The 16,942-nt window shown below is 33.3% G+C and overlaps 1 protein-coding gene across 4 annotated transcripts in view; it reads right to left on the bottom strand.

Annotated features, from left to right (window-relative positions):
- LOC118183748 (protein pangolin, isoforms A/H/I/S-like) overlaps positions 1-16,942 on the bottom strand; it is a 298,772-nt gene that overhangs the window by 85,870 nt on the left and 195,960 nt on the right. The window contains exon 2 of one of the 4 annotated variants that reach the window (XM_035353351.2): positions 14,450-14,506. The exons of the other annotated variants lie outside the window; for them this stretch is intronic. Within the exon in view, the coding sequence (XP_035209242.1) occupies positions 14,450-14,473 (24 nt within the window). The 5' untranslated portion in view covers positions 14,474-14,506. The remainder of the gene's footprint in view (positions 1-14,449; positions 14,507-16,942) is intronic. 4 annotated transcript variants of the gene reach the window in all.

The raw sequence follows: 16,942 nt of genomic DNA, 5'->3' as shown, positions 1-16,942 counted from the left end.
TTCTGGAATATTTTCATAGCTAAAGATTTCAGCAAAATTTGCAGCATGGTTTCAGCCCAATTATGGTAGAAATTTCCATTTAGCTTATTGAGGTTGTCGCTCACGACGACAATCTTTTAGGTCTTAAAGCATATTCTTGTTTCTGTAAAACTAAGAATAATAAGGTAATAAGATGGAAAACTTTATTTTGCAAAATTAGCAGTTTGTTAATTTCCTTCTACTCTTCCATAGTGTCTTTATCTCATGATAACTAAGTAGTACACAAACAAATAAACAAAAAAATCATTTTCATGAAAAATGGCAACTTTATTGATATATTAGTGACGAATAATAAACACTGTTGCTTAATATTGTTACGTGTGCACAGGTCCGATGGCAGGTTGATAAAATTTATTTTATCAAAAGAAACACTTAAGAGTTCTGGAAATTTCCACAGAAACACTCGTACAGGTGTTCACAGTATCACAGAGTTCAATCAATAGTTACACTTCATATTACGGAGAACGTTAAACACAACGCCATGCAAAGCATTTCTAATGAACGAAACGAACCGGAAGATATCTCAGTATTCCGAACTCAAGCTGAACTAACATCTAAAAACAACTGAGAGCAGATGTTCTCTCCGATCTTATAATATCGATATATATAATATCGATTATATATATATATATATATATATATATATATATATCGATATTAACTATTGAAATAAGAGTTTTCACGCGGCCGCGGAGTTATGTCTAGTACTTCTCGAAAAAGACAAATGAGTTTATTTTCCAACGTTCCTTTGACTCAGTTAAGAAGATAGTTATCCATATCTCTACAAAAGGAGATTTATAATTAATTATGATTAAGAACGCTAGAGATAAAGGAGCGACCAGATTTTTGAACTGCAATTAATTAAGCTTGTTTTATTACCTCTAATTTTTCCATAATGAAGAGGCAATAATAATTAAATTACATTCCTAGGCATGCATACTAAGTAAACCTTTTGCGGAAGTTGTCGTATGTGAGTCGAATATGTAATTAGATAAAGAACAATAGCTTTTCAAATCATTTTCACTTTTGCATGATTGGCTATCGTTAAGTAAAAATAGCAAGCAGATGAAATACATTGCGATTATAAAACATGAGGACCAGACCGATATTTATTGCACTTAATATTTGTTGATACACACAGCAAGCAAATAAATGCGAGTTTCGAATTACTTTTTAATCTTCGTTGCTTTTAAATAAGTAAAACAGAACTACAAATAAAATAAGTAAAACAGAAGTACGTAAAAATGCTTTAAATAGTTATGTACCAAGTAACTTAAAATTTATACTGTCATTTACGCTGTACTCTTATGTACAATATTTTATGCAAAGAACTTTTTGGAAAATTTTCAAACACAGAGCATATTAATCCACAGCAGAAAAATGCAGACCAATCTATGGAACAATGAAGAAGCGGGTGCTAACAGAGGGATGCCCCCTACGTTGGGAACGGAGGGAAGTGATTTGGGTAACAAAGGGAGAGAGAACCATCAGACAGAGATCGAATTGTTACCCGTCACGTTGTCATCCGTATCTCTTACTCAGTTTTTATCTCTGCAGAATTCACTAACTTTTCTACGTTATCTGGTCTTATAAGCGATTAAATTATGTACCAGGGAAGAGAGAACAATATTTTCCCTGAAAGCCAGAACAACATCGAAGTGTCGAATTCACTATTCGTCAGTCAGAGAAGGTAGTGCGAAACAGCATGGGCAGGGGTCGAACTATCAGCGCTCAACAATCCTATCCACACCGAGCCATTTTTAAAAGAGGGACTGGCTCTTTTCACAAGAAAAATTTTCATGATTTTCCATATGTGTAAATATGGAAAATTTCAAACAGCTAGCCATTTTAGGAGGAATCAGATCCGGGACAAATTAGTTCTGCTGCGGTCTTATCCACTCGCTCACTAGTGGGCACACTTATGTTGCGGAATATCTCTTACGTTACGCCTATGTATCCTATATTGTAAAATAACTTGCCCCTAAGCAGTGGCGTAGCGAAGCGGGGGCAAGAGGTGTATGATGCTCCGGAAGCCGCTCGCAGAGGGGCGCCAAATGGTCTCCAAACAAGATTTTCCGGAAATTTTTTATTTCGATGGATTTCTGGAAAATATATTTTAAATTAATAATTATCGTAATATAATTAACTATTTATTTTTGATTTGTCTGATAAAATGTGTAATAAAATGTTTGCAGTACATCAACCAAATATCTCCGCATACAAAACGTTCTTTCTGACCACTTTATGTCTCTAAAACAGAGACATATTTTTTTTAACAAAATGCACGTATAACTCCCGTTTTTTATTTTAAAACGATAACTCGACCTTGTCCCGAATTTGTCAAACATATCCAGTTTCCAAAAACCGATTCCATAGTCTGGAAATGACATTTTAGGAAACTCCTAACGCTTCCGCTACAATGGATTGCGTTTGACTCTCCTGTAAACGACTGATAATCTTCCTGGCTACCGATTCTACATTCCTGGCTACAAAGTCATCTCGCTGAGACATCGTATATTCACATCTAGAAAGCATTCAACATGTGTCAGTTGTTAGTCTCCTACTAAAAAGGAATGCTGCAGGTCGCTCCTTACTCCTTATCTAAAACGCATAGTTTCTGACGTCACAGACTAAATTTGCATATTCCCAACTTTGTAAACGTTATAATTTTCCTTTATAATCTCTTCTATTTCCTTTCGTTAAAAATGTTGTCGATTATATGGTTATTTAATACTGAACTCGCAAGTTCCCCTAATTGTTTTGAGCAGTTAATGTGACTGCAAGATGTTATTCCGCAGTAGAAAAGAAACTGAACCTAAAACTCCATTACAGATTTACGGAGAAAATGTTTTTCCAAACGATTCATAAAAAAAGTAGCACTTTATAAAAAGAGTAGTATTTTTAAGCTCATAAAAAGAGTAGCGCTTCAAATACTCCTCACTATTTCATTATTAAATGTTCGTTCAGCAAATTAAAATAAATTTTGACATATTTACAATCAACGATAGGACAAGATCCCCTAAGCCATCTAAGCATTTCTAAATGTGGAAAGAGAAAAATTTGAAATGACCGACTTGAATGAGATAATTGATAAATTTGCTTCATCCAAGACAAGAAAAATGTATACATAGTAATTAATTGTATTAATGTATTATAATACTATATTGTTATTAATAAATATATCTACTTAAAATAATAACTTTTTAACTAATTTTAGATCATCGTATGTCTGATTTTTCCGCCGACAGAGATACATTTCCGAATCCAATGCTAGTGTAGTTAGGTAGTGACTGTTTTACATTTTAGAGTATTTTATGGCAGATTCAGCATTTTATTATTATTTGCATTATTTTCTTATTAAGAATATATTCTATACATTATATTACTGTAAGTGTTTTTTCGCTTGTCTCAGAAAATAATAATAAAATGCTGAATCTGCCATAAAATACTCTAAAATTGGCAGATTCAGCATTTTATTATTATTTACATTATTTTCTTATTACGAATATATTCTATGCATTATATTACTGTAAAAGTTTTTTTTTTTTTTTTTTTTTTTTTTGTTGCGGGGGGACGCCAAAAAGGTATTTTGCCCCGGGCGCCAGTTATGCTCGCTACGCCACTGCCCCTAAGAGGTATAGCTGTGCCAGTAATTTCAAAATATTTCGTTTAAATATGAGATATATGTGGCCCCCCAAAAATATTGACAAACCGATACAAAAATTGATATTTTAAACAAAATACAATTTACCATCAAGCTTTAAAAAAAAAAAAAAAAAAACATTACCGTTTCAAATAAATTAATGCGAATGAGAGGTAAGTTATTTAGGGAAAGATTCATTAAATACGAGACAAGAGGCAAAGTAATGTACCCAAATACTCTGTTTTAAAGACAATATTTATCTGAAGCTCGAAGAAAAACAAAAATAAAAACCGAAACAGAGAAACGAAAATTCGGGAAACAAAGGAAGTGCTTTTCTTTCAGCAAGCAAAAACCTCATTACAGTGTAGAATTAACTCCTAATGTCAACTCCAAAATAGTAAATGACTCTTGAAATAAAGCAAAGGGAGGTTTCTTCATCTGGGAGAAAACATCAGAGCCTCGCTTTCCTTCTCCGTTCCTCCCTCCCCGCACATCTTTTAATCTTCGTTCGATTCGATGATTTTCTCGCGCGGAAACAATGGACAAAGAATGTCAACTTTGATGCCCAGCAAAAATTTCGACAATTAAGGGAAAAAAAAAAAAATATCGACATGCTTAAGTGGTTTTTAAGCGTACGATTTTCGGAAAATTCACCAAACTAACAAAAACAGAGAACGGTGGAAGGAAAGAAAAAAAAAAAGTAGCAAAATACCACAAATTGGGGGTCGAGATGTATCTCAAAAACTTCCAAACAGGTAAAATGCCAACTGGTATAAAATGAGAGTTAGAACAAGAGCGATTGTTTTGGTTGGAATTTTAGTGCTCCAAGAATCACACAAGCATATCATTCATACAGAGAACTGCAAAACGAATTCTTTGTCTATATGCACAGATATAATTTCAGTAGAGGATAACGACACTTGGAGGGTTTAAGATTTGTTTATATATATAATTACTAATCAAATTTTTGTATCAAATCCTCAAAGCTGAACAGTTCTATCCACCCAAAAAAAAAAAAACTATAATATTTTTATATTTCATTTTTAAAATCAATGATATCACCATAGTAGTTACTAAATTCATATAAAATAAATATTAGAAAATAATCCTCTCTTTTTCGACTCATATCAGGATCTCTCGAAATGCAATGCGTATTTCTTTACAATCAATGTCAATAGAGACTAAAGTTTATTCCGTGCACCAGTTAAAATGATTCTGCTCTCCTGGTCTATGAGTAAAACAGATAACTATAGTAAATATGAAAACCTACACAAATTGCGAATTCGCCTCCAAAAAGATGAGTAACAGCGTCAACATCGTGCCGATACATCCACTGCTGTCACCTTTATCAAGAATCGCAACTGACAGAATTTTTCCCCTTTTATTCTCTCTTTAAAAAAGTCTTTACTGAGACTGTTATCTGCAGAGACAGGGAGCATTAAGTGATGAATATCTATTGCATCAACATCGAAACATCAATAATAATCTCACCAAATCGCCAATTACTACGTAAGAACACATATATCAAATGCAGTTCTATTTTCAATCGTGTGTCACTATTCTAAATTTTCCTCTTGATATTTTCATGCCTATTTGTTTAAAATGTGACACCAAATTCAGCGCAAATATTCGAAGGCAGATCGTATACATTAAAAAGAAATTCATAAAATAAATAATACTTAAAAGATAAATCTTGTCGAAAGAAAACGGTTAAGAAATATTAGAAATCGAAAGCTAAACCTTCTGAAATAAATGAAGCGCACTTCGCACTAAGCCATTTTAATTAACGAAAACGCGTGTTCGTTGTCTGACGTTTCGAAAAAAGGACGTAACGGGTAAGAGGGAACCAATGGGGTTGCGGCAGCGGACGATTTAATACGATTTTGAATCAGGGATGAATTGACACAGCGATGAAATCATGATAAATCAAAGAAATATTTGAAACAATAAAGAAAACATGGGTAAGTTTGGGTGTCTCCCAGACTTTTTATCCTCGTGGCTCACATGCATCTATCTATTTGCTCGGGAGAAAGGAAAATGGGAGTGGGGGATATTAAGAAGAAAATAATGTAATATTGATGAAAGAATAAACCGATTACAGATAATTTATATAATTATTAAACAAAATGTTCCAAAACTCTTCAAGACCGACTAAAATATTTCTACGACCTAAAAGTTCAGAACCACTATTTTAGAATATTCCAAAACGACGTTTATCCGAACTCAAATTGATCAGGCCGTTTCGAATAACATATTTATCTGGATAATCCATGGAAACTATTTTAGACGATGATGTCCACTTTCAACCGGTGAAAATTCAGCCGAAAAGGAAAATAGTGGACTTCCAGCCGAAATTCCCCCCCCCCAAAAAATTAAATGAACAGGTGGAATGAGCCGATGCACGGGCAACTTGCACATCTGGCGATAACTTGCTAAACTTGGCGGATTAATGGACAGCAGTTCCACATTTTTCTTCGATAGAGCAGTCGAACAACGGTTGGATTGGAGGACGACCAGGTTCTCCTTGTCAATGACGACCTTATGATCATGTCGAACAACGGTGAAATCCAAGTTGTTAAGCAAATAGACATATAATTCATTCAGTTTATGCTTTTTCACTGCGTTATTAGGAATAGTTATGGCGAACGATTTTGGGCTGACTACAAAACTTGTAGAGTCATTAAGGTTATTAGAATGAGAAACGTGAAAAATTAGCTTTGGCCTCGCCTGAACCCTTCTTCCACCTGTTAGGTGGAGGTGTTACTACTTACTGAACGAAAGCACACAAGGACGAATATTAAATTCCTTAGAAAAGTCACTTATGTTAAAGAGACATTTAGAGTCTTACTTGATAAGACCTAAATACGTAGGGAAAAGTTTATGATCATTTTTAAGTGACTGGTTTATCGAACTAACATTATCAATATTATTTTACTTAACCATTTCAATGATGCGGGGTTATAGTTAAACCATGTTTTACTACACATGAAAATGAGTGCGTTATAGTTACATAACTTAATTTACACGGTCCAAAAAAGAGCTGAGGGGGAAAAAATCATACACTACTCCATCATTCATTAATTAGTGACAAGCTCGAACCCAACTCCAATTTTAATAACACAACAATAAAATATGAAATGCTGACACAGCTTTCAGCTTATGGGGGGAAGGGTTAATGACACGTCTTTCATCCCCTCCCCCCCTAAACTTCTTAAGACACTTACACATTCACGCACGTCTAAAAAGAGGATGAAGCCTTCATTCACAAAACGCATTCATCAGCGCACGTGCTAACGGATGGTTAGAGCGTGGCTTGGATCCCTCTACGGTGCTTCATATTATGCGAGTTCAGAGTTCGAACAATAGGAGCTATTGTGTAAAAGAACGGGGTAAAAATGGTGGGGACATTAAGAAAAAAAGCAGCATATTTTAAGCAAGCGCCTTTTTTTTTTTTTTTTTTCCCTCCCTCCCTTTTAATTTTGTACTTTTTTCCTGAACTGGAAATGGACCATAAAAGAGGTGGTTCAGGAGGTTAAGGATATATATTTAATTTTATTTTATCTTTATATTCACTTGAAGTTTATGAAGAGAGTGAAGAGCACTCCGGTAAATGAGAATTATGGGTCTTATTCAATTCTTGTCTGGAAGAAAATAATGATGGAACGTGAAGTACGCATATTAAGAAAACCGGCATTTTCGGCAGCAAGCATATCTGATTTGCATTAAAAGATCAAGAGCGACACGCCATAAATATATCCTTCCTCTTTACGCGCATCTTACTCTCATCTTCCCCTTAAAAAGGATAGCCATACATAGAAACTGCTACGGCATAGCGGCTCTCTGCCTAGCAAAACATCACATAAAATATTATTTAAAAGTAAGCACTGTCCTTTACAGGCACAACAGATAGAAGCATTTTGACGCGATCGAAAGAACAGTAAATGAATGCTAACGTTACAATATTTGTCTCACAGGAATTGACTTTCTGAACCTTAGTGAATTTCCCATTGAAAACAGTGCACAATGCCATTAAGCATTATTAAATAAAGAATACTTTTCTCTATTTCAATTAAGAAATTATTCGTGAATTTAGGATTTCATATTTTTACAAAAAATATTAAAAGCTTTCTTTTTTTTTTTTTTTTTTTTTTTTTACATTTTAAATTCACTATTATTTCATATGAATGCTTTTAATTATTTCATTATTAATAATGCATTATTATTTCATATGAATAATAATCCACTTTTTGTTTCTATCTCCATCAAGCACCACTATCTGCATTACGAAATATAGGATATTCGGGAAAGATCTCAATTACAGTGAGGATGCGAGGTCCCGGAGCTTCGATTCAGTTAATGACGCATCTAAAAAACAGTTTATTATTTTAAGTATGGTGTTAGTTATTTTAAGTGTTTAACTTGAATAAAGTATCCAACTATTAAATAAGCAATACACTAAAAAGCAGTCTGCGTAACAGAAAGTATAACTCAATAATTTTATTACAAAAACTGGTGCTTGCTTTCTCGTCGCGCATGAAAGTTGGCGGTCGTCGTCAAATCTGTGTCGGTCATTCAGGCAGAAGTTTGAAGGAATAGATAGCTCTATGCTTGGTTAGATAACCAACATATAAAAGTTTCATGTAGCAAATGAAAACTTGAAGTATATAAGAATTCAACTTTGCTTTCTTTTCTTCTTCTTTTTTTTTTCTTTCAATTTTCATTGCTTTTGAGGATGGGGGGCTGAATTATAATTATTCAACTTAATTTCTTACGTATACTAATGCCGCAAAGTTTTAATCTAAAAAGAAAGAGAGATTTTGACATTTTCGTAAATTCAGTTAACACAATTAACAGTAAATATAAACTTGATAATGAAATTCAGGTGAGATTCGTTACTTCAGTCGACAAAAAAGCTTTCTTTCAGGCTCTATGAATTCAGTCGGTTGAGTTTCTCAAAAATGGTCAACCAAGCAAATAATTTCATGGATAGATTTCCTCACAAAGTATGCAAAGCCCTTTGTCAGGATAGCTTTTAAAGAGCTTCTATCAAATCGCTGTCATAAATAAGAATAAGCAGCAAAAACTTAATAGAACTCAACTATTTTAATGCCGCAAAACGGCTTTCATGTCCAGTCATTTGTTCCGCCTAGTTACAATAATTTATGGCGAAAAGTTTAAAATTTTAAAAAATAATTTGAAATCGCATAAGTTCAATATCTTTATTTTTTCTTAAGGGACGTCCAATCCCAAAGCACATACGGACTTTTTATTACAATTATGTTGCACTTCACTACAGCCTTACAACTTAGAAGATGACTTCGGCTTAGAAGATGACTTACAACTTAGAAGATGACTTGGCGAAAAAGGATCTACAGAAGATTCCTAAATTCAGCAGTTTTAGTGTTAGGAAGTTCTTGCGCGATCTAATTGCTTGCTTTTAAAGGAAAAACTCACTCCAAATAGCAGGTAAACAGATAACAGCAGAAATACACTCAGTGTAAAAAGCAAAGTGTCAAATAAATACCGGAGGTCTCAAACTTGTTGTTTATAGCAATGAAGAAAGCAAATTATTATATAAGCCCATGTGTATCGTTTCACTGTTGCATCCTGTCTCTCCCACTTTATCCATAAAAGCATCAGTCGTTCTCCTACAATAAATGCAGCAATAACTTACCACTGGTGAATAGCTAATTTTATTTAACTTTCTGTTAAATACCTTAAAATGACTCCCTTAAGGATTCTAATGATTCATAATTCAATTCTAATGATGACGGCAGTGATGTCAAAAATCGAAGCATTTTTGCTTTTTTTGTTAAAAAAAGGAAATTAAAAATTCGTATGATATTTAAAAAGATTTCTAACTATTACAGAAATGGAAATTTACAAGATCAGATATATTACTAGCTTTTAATTTCATCAAGAATTACCAACAGTAAAAAATACGATTATCTTTTCAGTAGTAACTATAATTAAATTAAGACACGATTATTTGTTGTAAAGAAAATATCACAATGAAACACTGATATGAAATTAATTTTATTTATGATCAAAATGTCAATATTTTATCATTATTCGAAAAATTCTAAAGAATTATTTCATTCCTCACTATATGCGAAATCTCGTGGTGTAAGTGGTTAGAGCGTCCAGCTAACAAGTTAGAAGATCCGTCTAATCGTTCCGTTAATTCGCCTTAACGAATGGGCACTGCTCAAAAGTCATGCAGCTCATATTTCATTTCTTGAGAGAGTTTGTATCTTACAGAATATTTCAGAAGTTTATATTGTTAACGCGGTCCTGAAATTCGCTTGAGCTGACTTTAGTCTTCGCGTTTATCTCCTTCCCGAGATCACGAGAGAATTTCCCTCAAAACCTCTTCCACGAAGGTATCTCTTCGTATATTTGCCATAATCAGTTTCGATACTTCAGTTATACGAAAAGAATTATAATAATTACATTAAAACAATTTGTAACACATAACTGGATTAAAGTGAAACATTTATTTGCCCTAAAACGGATTATCTCCGCATGCTTTGACCTAATCAATCAGCCAGACAAATTCACAGCTCGTGGGCCCCCCCCCCCCAATGGCCGAGCGATGAAAGATACTGAACACTGAGAGTTCGGTCCGAGGTTCGAATACCGCGAACGGGATGGTTCCGTGGGTATTTCCGTGATTTTTCCCATGTATAACGTGAATACGAGTCAGTTTGCCTTAGAGAGTCCCCCACAAAAGCATATTTTCCCTTAGGCTTCGATAGCTCTCGAGTGCTTTGCCGTAATCAAATAAACCAAACCACAGGTCGTGGGGTAAGGATGGAATTACTGAGACATAAAGGGTAAGGGTTGAGGGTTCTGAGAGACAGCTAAATTAAAAATTTTAACTAAACTGTTGAAGCTTTTACGTTTTGTGTTAAATAAGATCTATCTGCTAAACAAAATCAGGAATGTCCAACCCGTAGGTCGCATGTGGCCCGCCTTTTTAAATTTTGCGGCTATAGCGGAATTAATGATATTGGTGAAATACGGCACAAATAGGTGCTTCTAGATCAATATACATGTGCGAAATATCCCCCCCTCTCCCTCAAAAAATTAAATTCATGAAACATAACTCACGAGCGTCCTTAACTGATGAACATCAATAACAATGCGCAAATACTATATGATTGTTATTTTGATTATTATTAGTATAATAATTATTTATGTATAGTAACTGCTCTATTGTTAATTTATGAATAATAACAGAAACTACAATGTATTCTGTTTTAAATTTTCGCCTCAAAATATTGAGGTATAAATTAGAACAGCTGAAATAAAATGCTTTTTCGAATCGGCCCACAAAATCGGTTGGGTTGGAGAGGCCTGAAATAATCTAGGCAATGGAATTGCGTACAGAAATATTACTTTCAATAAATCGGCTGCAATGTTGAAAATGAATACGAAACTGTGTTATCACAAACAATTTGTATATCGCTGCGAAGATTGTTCCGGGCTCGTGATAGCCATCGCAGAAGATAATCGTTAAAATCATGGATCCCGCCACTATAATCTTCCTGTAATCAGACATTTATCCTTCTGTAAAAGAAAATGAGACCAAAGCTTCATATAAAAACTCACTGCATTTATTCCTTACGCATTTACGGAGCTGGGGTTATTTTAACTCAAATGGATAGGCTGATGATGTCCACTGGATTTACTTCAACTTCAAAATGAAAGGCACGAAAACCTTTCTAATCGATAATAACCAACAAGATCCCATGAAATTGGATGTAAGATGCGATCATTTGGTTGATAAGATGCATTAACGACACCTATTTGATGGTATCTCTTCAATGCCATGTCTCACGCCTGAGGGCATTTGTGTCATTTGTTATGGCTGTCATTTTTTATTCAGAGAAAGTACACAATTACATAAAAGAAGGTTATCAAAAAAGCGAATATCGGAACCAAGATAACTATTACCGGTTTGCTCGTCTTGAACAACCGACTCCTACTGAATGATCAAATAAGTGGTCTGCTAGATATTTGCTTTATATAGTTTGCATAACTAATGATTCCTTTGTTTTCAAACAGCAACAATGTTTACTTCTCTTAAGAAGTGACTTGGTAAAGTAGACTTTTTAAAGACACATATCTCGGATGAAACAAAGCTTACAAACAGGAAAACATGTAATTTCAGTTCCTTTACAATTTTTCTACAGAGTTATGGCATCCATGTCTGAATAAGTCTAAAATAAACTTGCAGATCCTACAAAATCTGATTTATTTTCATCAAAAACACTTAAATAAGGAAGGCGGGAGATGACGATGGTCGGAGCATTTAACAAGTTTAAGTTAACATGTTCAGCCCTTAATTAAATATTGATTAGGGAAAGAAAAATAGCAGTTTAGCAATTATTTTATCAATCTCACAGCTGACAGATCTCAGTAACTGATAACAGTATTAGATAAAATGAATTCAATTACTTTGCCAACGGCAATCTATAATAATATATGCAAGCAGAGGAAATACACTGAAGCTATTCACTAAACAGGTTGATAACTCATTAACAATATGCAAGGACTATAGTAGAGTCTATTACTTCAGCTCTGTCAAAGTTCAATCATTGGACACAGCCCAAATTTAGATAACAAACAAGATTCACTTTCATTTGTAACATCAATACGACATTTATTTATTTATACATACGCCAGACATTTGGCCACTAAGCCATTAGTCTTGATCTTGCTTCCCAATACTTAAGAACAATAGAATTAAAAAATAATAGTGTAGTGCATTCGTCAATATGCTCCTTATCTATGGACAGTCCAGAGTTACAAAGAGTACAGACAGAAGAGTCCTTAAGTCGAATTTAAAAAGATGAACAAGCGTGCCCGGTCAAAAGACGAAATACCGCCACAGCTACAGAAGGAAGAAAACCTGGAATAACTGGCTTTGAGCTAGTGAGACACTCCCAGGCCTTTCTCTTAGCTTCATTTGATAGGTACGAAGGAAACTTCTTCTAAAATTCTAATTTAATTAGTTTTACAGAATTAAAAGTCATAAGGTTATTAGTAGTTTGTAGAACAGACGTTTCTTTCTTTACCAGGAAATCGGCTCTTTCATTTGCCACAATGAGCAGGAATCCTCTGCACGACAATTGAGTGAACCAGTGTTGAGAATCTTCGTAAATTCACTTGGAAGTGCAAAATTTATTGTTGGAGATATACTGCAAAGCGGCTTTGCTATCGGACAAAATAACAGTCCAAGGGAAATTACTCTTCCGCGCTTAACTTGATTCAAAGAATAAATATAGATACCACATTTATAAATGCTTTTATCTTTTTCTCAATTGATTCCTAAATGATGATATACAAGAGAGATTAAGTCTCCTAGAATAATTTACACATTTGCTCTGATTTTTTAACCATTAGAAGGAAGAAATGATATAGCCCTAAACTTTCTTCAGATCACTGGCGAAATTTCTGGTATTAATCCACTCTGTGCTCCAGACATTCAGCAATTCAGGGCTATTGCAGATGAGGTGAAGAAATCGAAGAATACTTACTGCGATGTTTGATAGAACATGGATTTCTGGACAGGTGACGCAGAAAATAAAAAAACTGCAGTACCGAAAACAGGCTTAAGACGGCAGTTTTATTAAAGTTATTCCAAGCTCCAGTTGAAATTCCACGTTTCCTTTACGATCTCTTAGTAAGGAACACTGTGAAATTATGATTTTTATCCCAGAGGAAACATGACGCAATTTATTTAAGGTTACGTTATTGAATATTCGGTAAAACATTAGAGACGCGTCTTTGGCAAACTGTCAGAGTTTATTTATCTGAAGCTCTCGATCGTTGATAAACTCTCAATTTATTTTTGAAAGGTCCAAGGAAAAGGCGATAATTTTCAGATGCGTTTTTAATTAACTAATTTACTTCAAAATTAATCAAAATAAACTTGCATAGCTTATAAAGAATACAAGCTCTGCATTCTTTCTCAGATAGCAAAATTTCTGATTTACCGCACAAGTTCTTTTAAAGATACTATTTATATACCATAAAACTAGTCACAACAGGTAAACTTGGAAGAAAGCGCATTTGTTCAAACCTAAATTGCAGGTGTCTTTATGAAAGCTAATTATTGGAGATACCTTTTAGAAAAGAACAGAAGTAATTCCTATTTCTCAAACAGAAACTGAATTGGTAATGACAAATTATTACCAGAATCAAAAAAACCTTCCATAAAATAAAATTATAAAAAGTATTTCAGAGAATTTTAAAAACACTCCACCAAATCTCCTCTTATACAATCAAAGAGCTAATTTAAATGTCTATAATATAAATTACATATAATTGGCTTCTAAATATTTCCCTCTCTTTCATTCCTGTAATTTTCTTAAATGCTTGTTATTATTTAATATATTTTTCTTTTTTACTGTGATATGATTTCTACAAACAGTTCTATGCTTAGTATGACCTATTAATCGATCTCTTCAAAACTGAGTATGTGCAATAGTTTCGGTATTCAGATGTCGCATTTAATAACGGCTACTTCAATTAACGTTCGCTAATCACTAGCACTAAATATGCAAACAATTATTGTCTTCACAATATTTTTCTCCATGTTTAAATTGATTTTTATTACACATATCAGTTATTGAACCTGTTTTTTGAAAGTCAAAAATTCTCCAAATTAAAAATAGCAATTATTTACAATAGCAAACAGAATAAATGAATGTTTCCATGTAACTACTTTATCAACACATTAAAAAAGTACTACTTAACCGAAGTAGGTATCACATGTAGCATCTACACACAAAAGTCTGGAACAGGCCAACTTACCTGCAAAGAAATAATAAATCTTTTATAGCATATTTACGAACCCACAAATATATATAAAATTTATTGTAACATAGAATATAATATGCACTTTAAAATATAAACAAGTAAAAATATAAATATTAAACAAGAAGATTATTCTATTTATTATTTTATACTTAAATTAGAAAAAAATTCCTCCCAACATTTAGGTGTGGAGGACAACCTTAGGTAAATGTGGCGAGTTATTCCTTTAACCCTTTCCAGCACGCTACCTTTTACAGTGGGAGTTTTAATTAAAAAAAAAAAAAAAAAAAAAAGGAGCAGTCTAATTGCTAATTAGGCTTAGAGAAGTACACAAGTAAAATTTTGTGAAAATAGCACTGTGGGTGTGCCCAAAGTGGCACATTGATCGAATAGAGCTTCGAAAAGAGTGCTGAAACGAGCATTGTTGTTAATGAACTGACCGATGAGATGCGGAGAAACAAAGAATAAAGACTCTCAATTGTCCTAAATTATCGGTGAGCCCGGTCTGGGCACACCTAGGGTTCGCCGTTTGATTTTACACAATATTTTTAAGGTAAAAATTTAAAACTAATATAGAATAAAGAGATTACCATACAACCAAAAAAATAACATAGAAATTTCTTTTCAAACAATTCCTTTTATACCCTAAAAAAAAATCTGGAAGATTTCTTTGAAAAATGAGGGTCTTAAAAAACTAAACATGGCTAAAATATGTGGACTGGTTTGTGTTGAGCTGCCATCTACTATATATAAAGAAGATTCAGAGTAACCTATAAAAACCCATAAATCCTTTTTCATTCGATTTTTCTGTGCGTACAGAAGGAAATTTTTAGGTGTGTCCAGACTGGACACACTGAGCCGCAAAGGGTTCAAGACAGACAGGGTGCCAAAGAAATTAAAATTCTTAGATTAAAAATGATTTATGTATGCGTTATGTTGGGCGCAGTGCGTAAAATTCTACATCAGACTTAAAAGTTTATGCTAGGATTTAATTTAGTCAATTTGGTTCCCCTTTCATCGAAATTTACCGATAAACATCATCGCGTTTACTATATTTCTAAGATACAGACCACAGTGAAAATTATTAAAATGATTGAGATATCAAAAACTGGTGTCCATTTAATTAAATTTAATTAATTTACAAAGGAATATGATCGAATATACATCTACAGTGATACATTGCTTATGCATTAATTTACTTTTGCTTCAGGATTGATTTTCAAGTTTTTGTTTCACGTTGTTTTTTGATTTGTGCTTTCTTCATGTTCGGAAAGTTACCATTTTTTATTAGATATATATTCTAAATTGCGTGAATAAAATAAGCACAGTGTTCAAATCTGCAATCACATGAGACTCTTCTTATTAGTATAGTATCAAAATATCACATTTATCACTGACTTAATTTAAAAATAATATTTATTTATACCAAAGTGTATTTTACCAAAATTTTACAGAGGCTGTTCGCTACTTGGATTTTTTTTTTTTTTTAACTGCAACTATATTTTTAAAAGTATTAACTATCGTCTGCTAATTGACAGTTTTAAATGCCGCTTTTAAAGAAGCAATGGATGGAAGGCTATGTTTGTGTTCTTTCTGACGAAAACTATTAATATCTAATTATTAAAAAATGTAGTGAAAGCCGTGGCTTTTCGATATCAAAAGCTGCGATAAACAATGTCGTCAACAACAATGGAAAAAAAAAAAAATCTCAGTAAAATTTTTATTTGTTGCATACAACATAATCTAAACTGTTACTGTTTTGTGTTCATCAGAATAGAGATCTCGCCGAACCAAACTTCATCTGAATTCAGCTCAAGTGAACATGAAAATAATTGTATTAAAGGCAGTGAAACATCTAATTCAGAGCTTCATTCAAGGTGCTAAAGTAATTACAACATTGCGAAAGTGATGTCGAAAGCGAAAAAGTTGCAGCAACTAATATACTTAATGAAGAAAACCGGAGGAAACACTTTTCATCCAACTCAACTTTCTGATGAAACGCGTGGAGAAAACGAGTGGAAGAACTGAGCGCATCTTTCACATCTTTAGCAGAGAAAATGGAATTCGCTGCATTTTCTGTGCGCTAAATGCGTCATCAGCAAATCTACAATTCTGCTTCGTTCATTGACTAATGTCTCAAGACGTTTCGAAAATAATATTTCCTAAAAGAGAGAATCTATACTATAACTAAACCAACAGAAGTTTGTAAGCCAATATCTTAAGTAATTCTAAAGCCATGGGGAAAAAAAAAAAAAAAAAAAAAACTCTAGGATTCGCTAATTCGGATAGTAGTATAATTTTTAAAGATAAGCAACAGAAGTTATCAAACTCAATAAAGAACACGTTCGAGAATGAATTCTTGAAAAACTATTTTAAACTACTGCTTTCACCGTCAATTTAAAAAGTCCTTTATTCCAAAGATTTAAAGATTTT

The sequence above is a fragment of the Stegodyphus dumicola genome, chromosome 1, assembly GCF_044657685.1.
Source record: "Stegodyphus dumicola isolate Sdum_Otavi_A_Nest chromosome 1, ASM4465768v1".
In the NCBI taxonomy this organism is placed as follows: domain Eukaryota; kingdom Metazoa; phylum Arthropoda; class Arachnida; order Araneae; family Eresidae; genus Stegodyphus; species Stegodyphus dumicola.
Note: the sequence above shows the minus strand (reverse complement) of the source record. Positions and strands in the feature narration are given on the sequence as shown.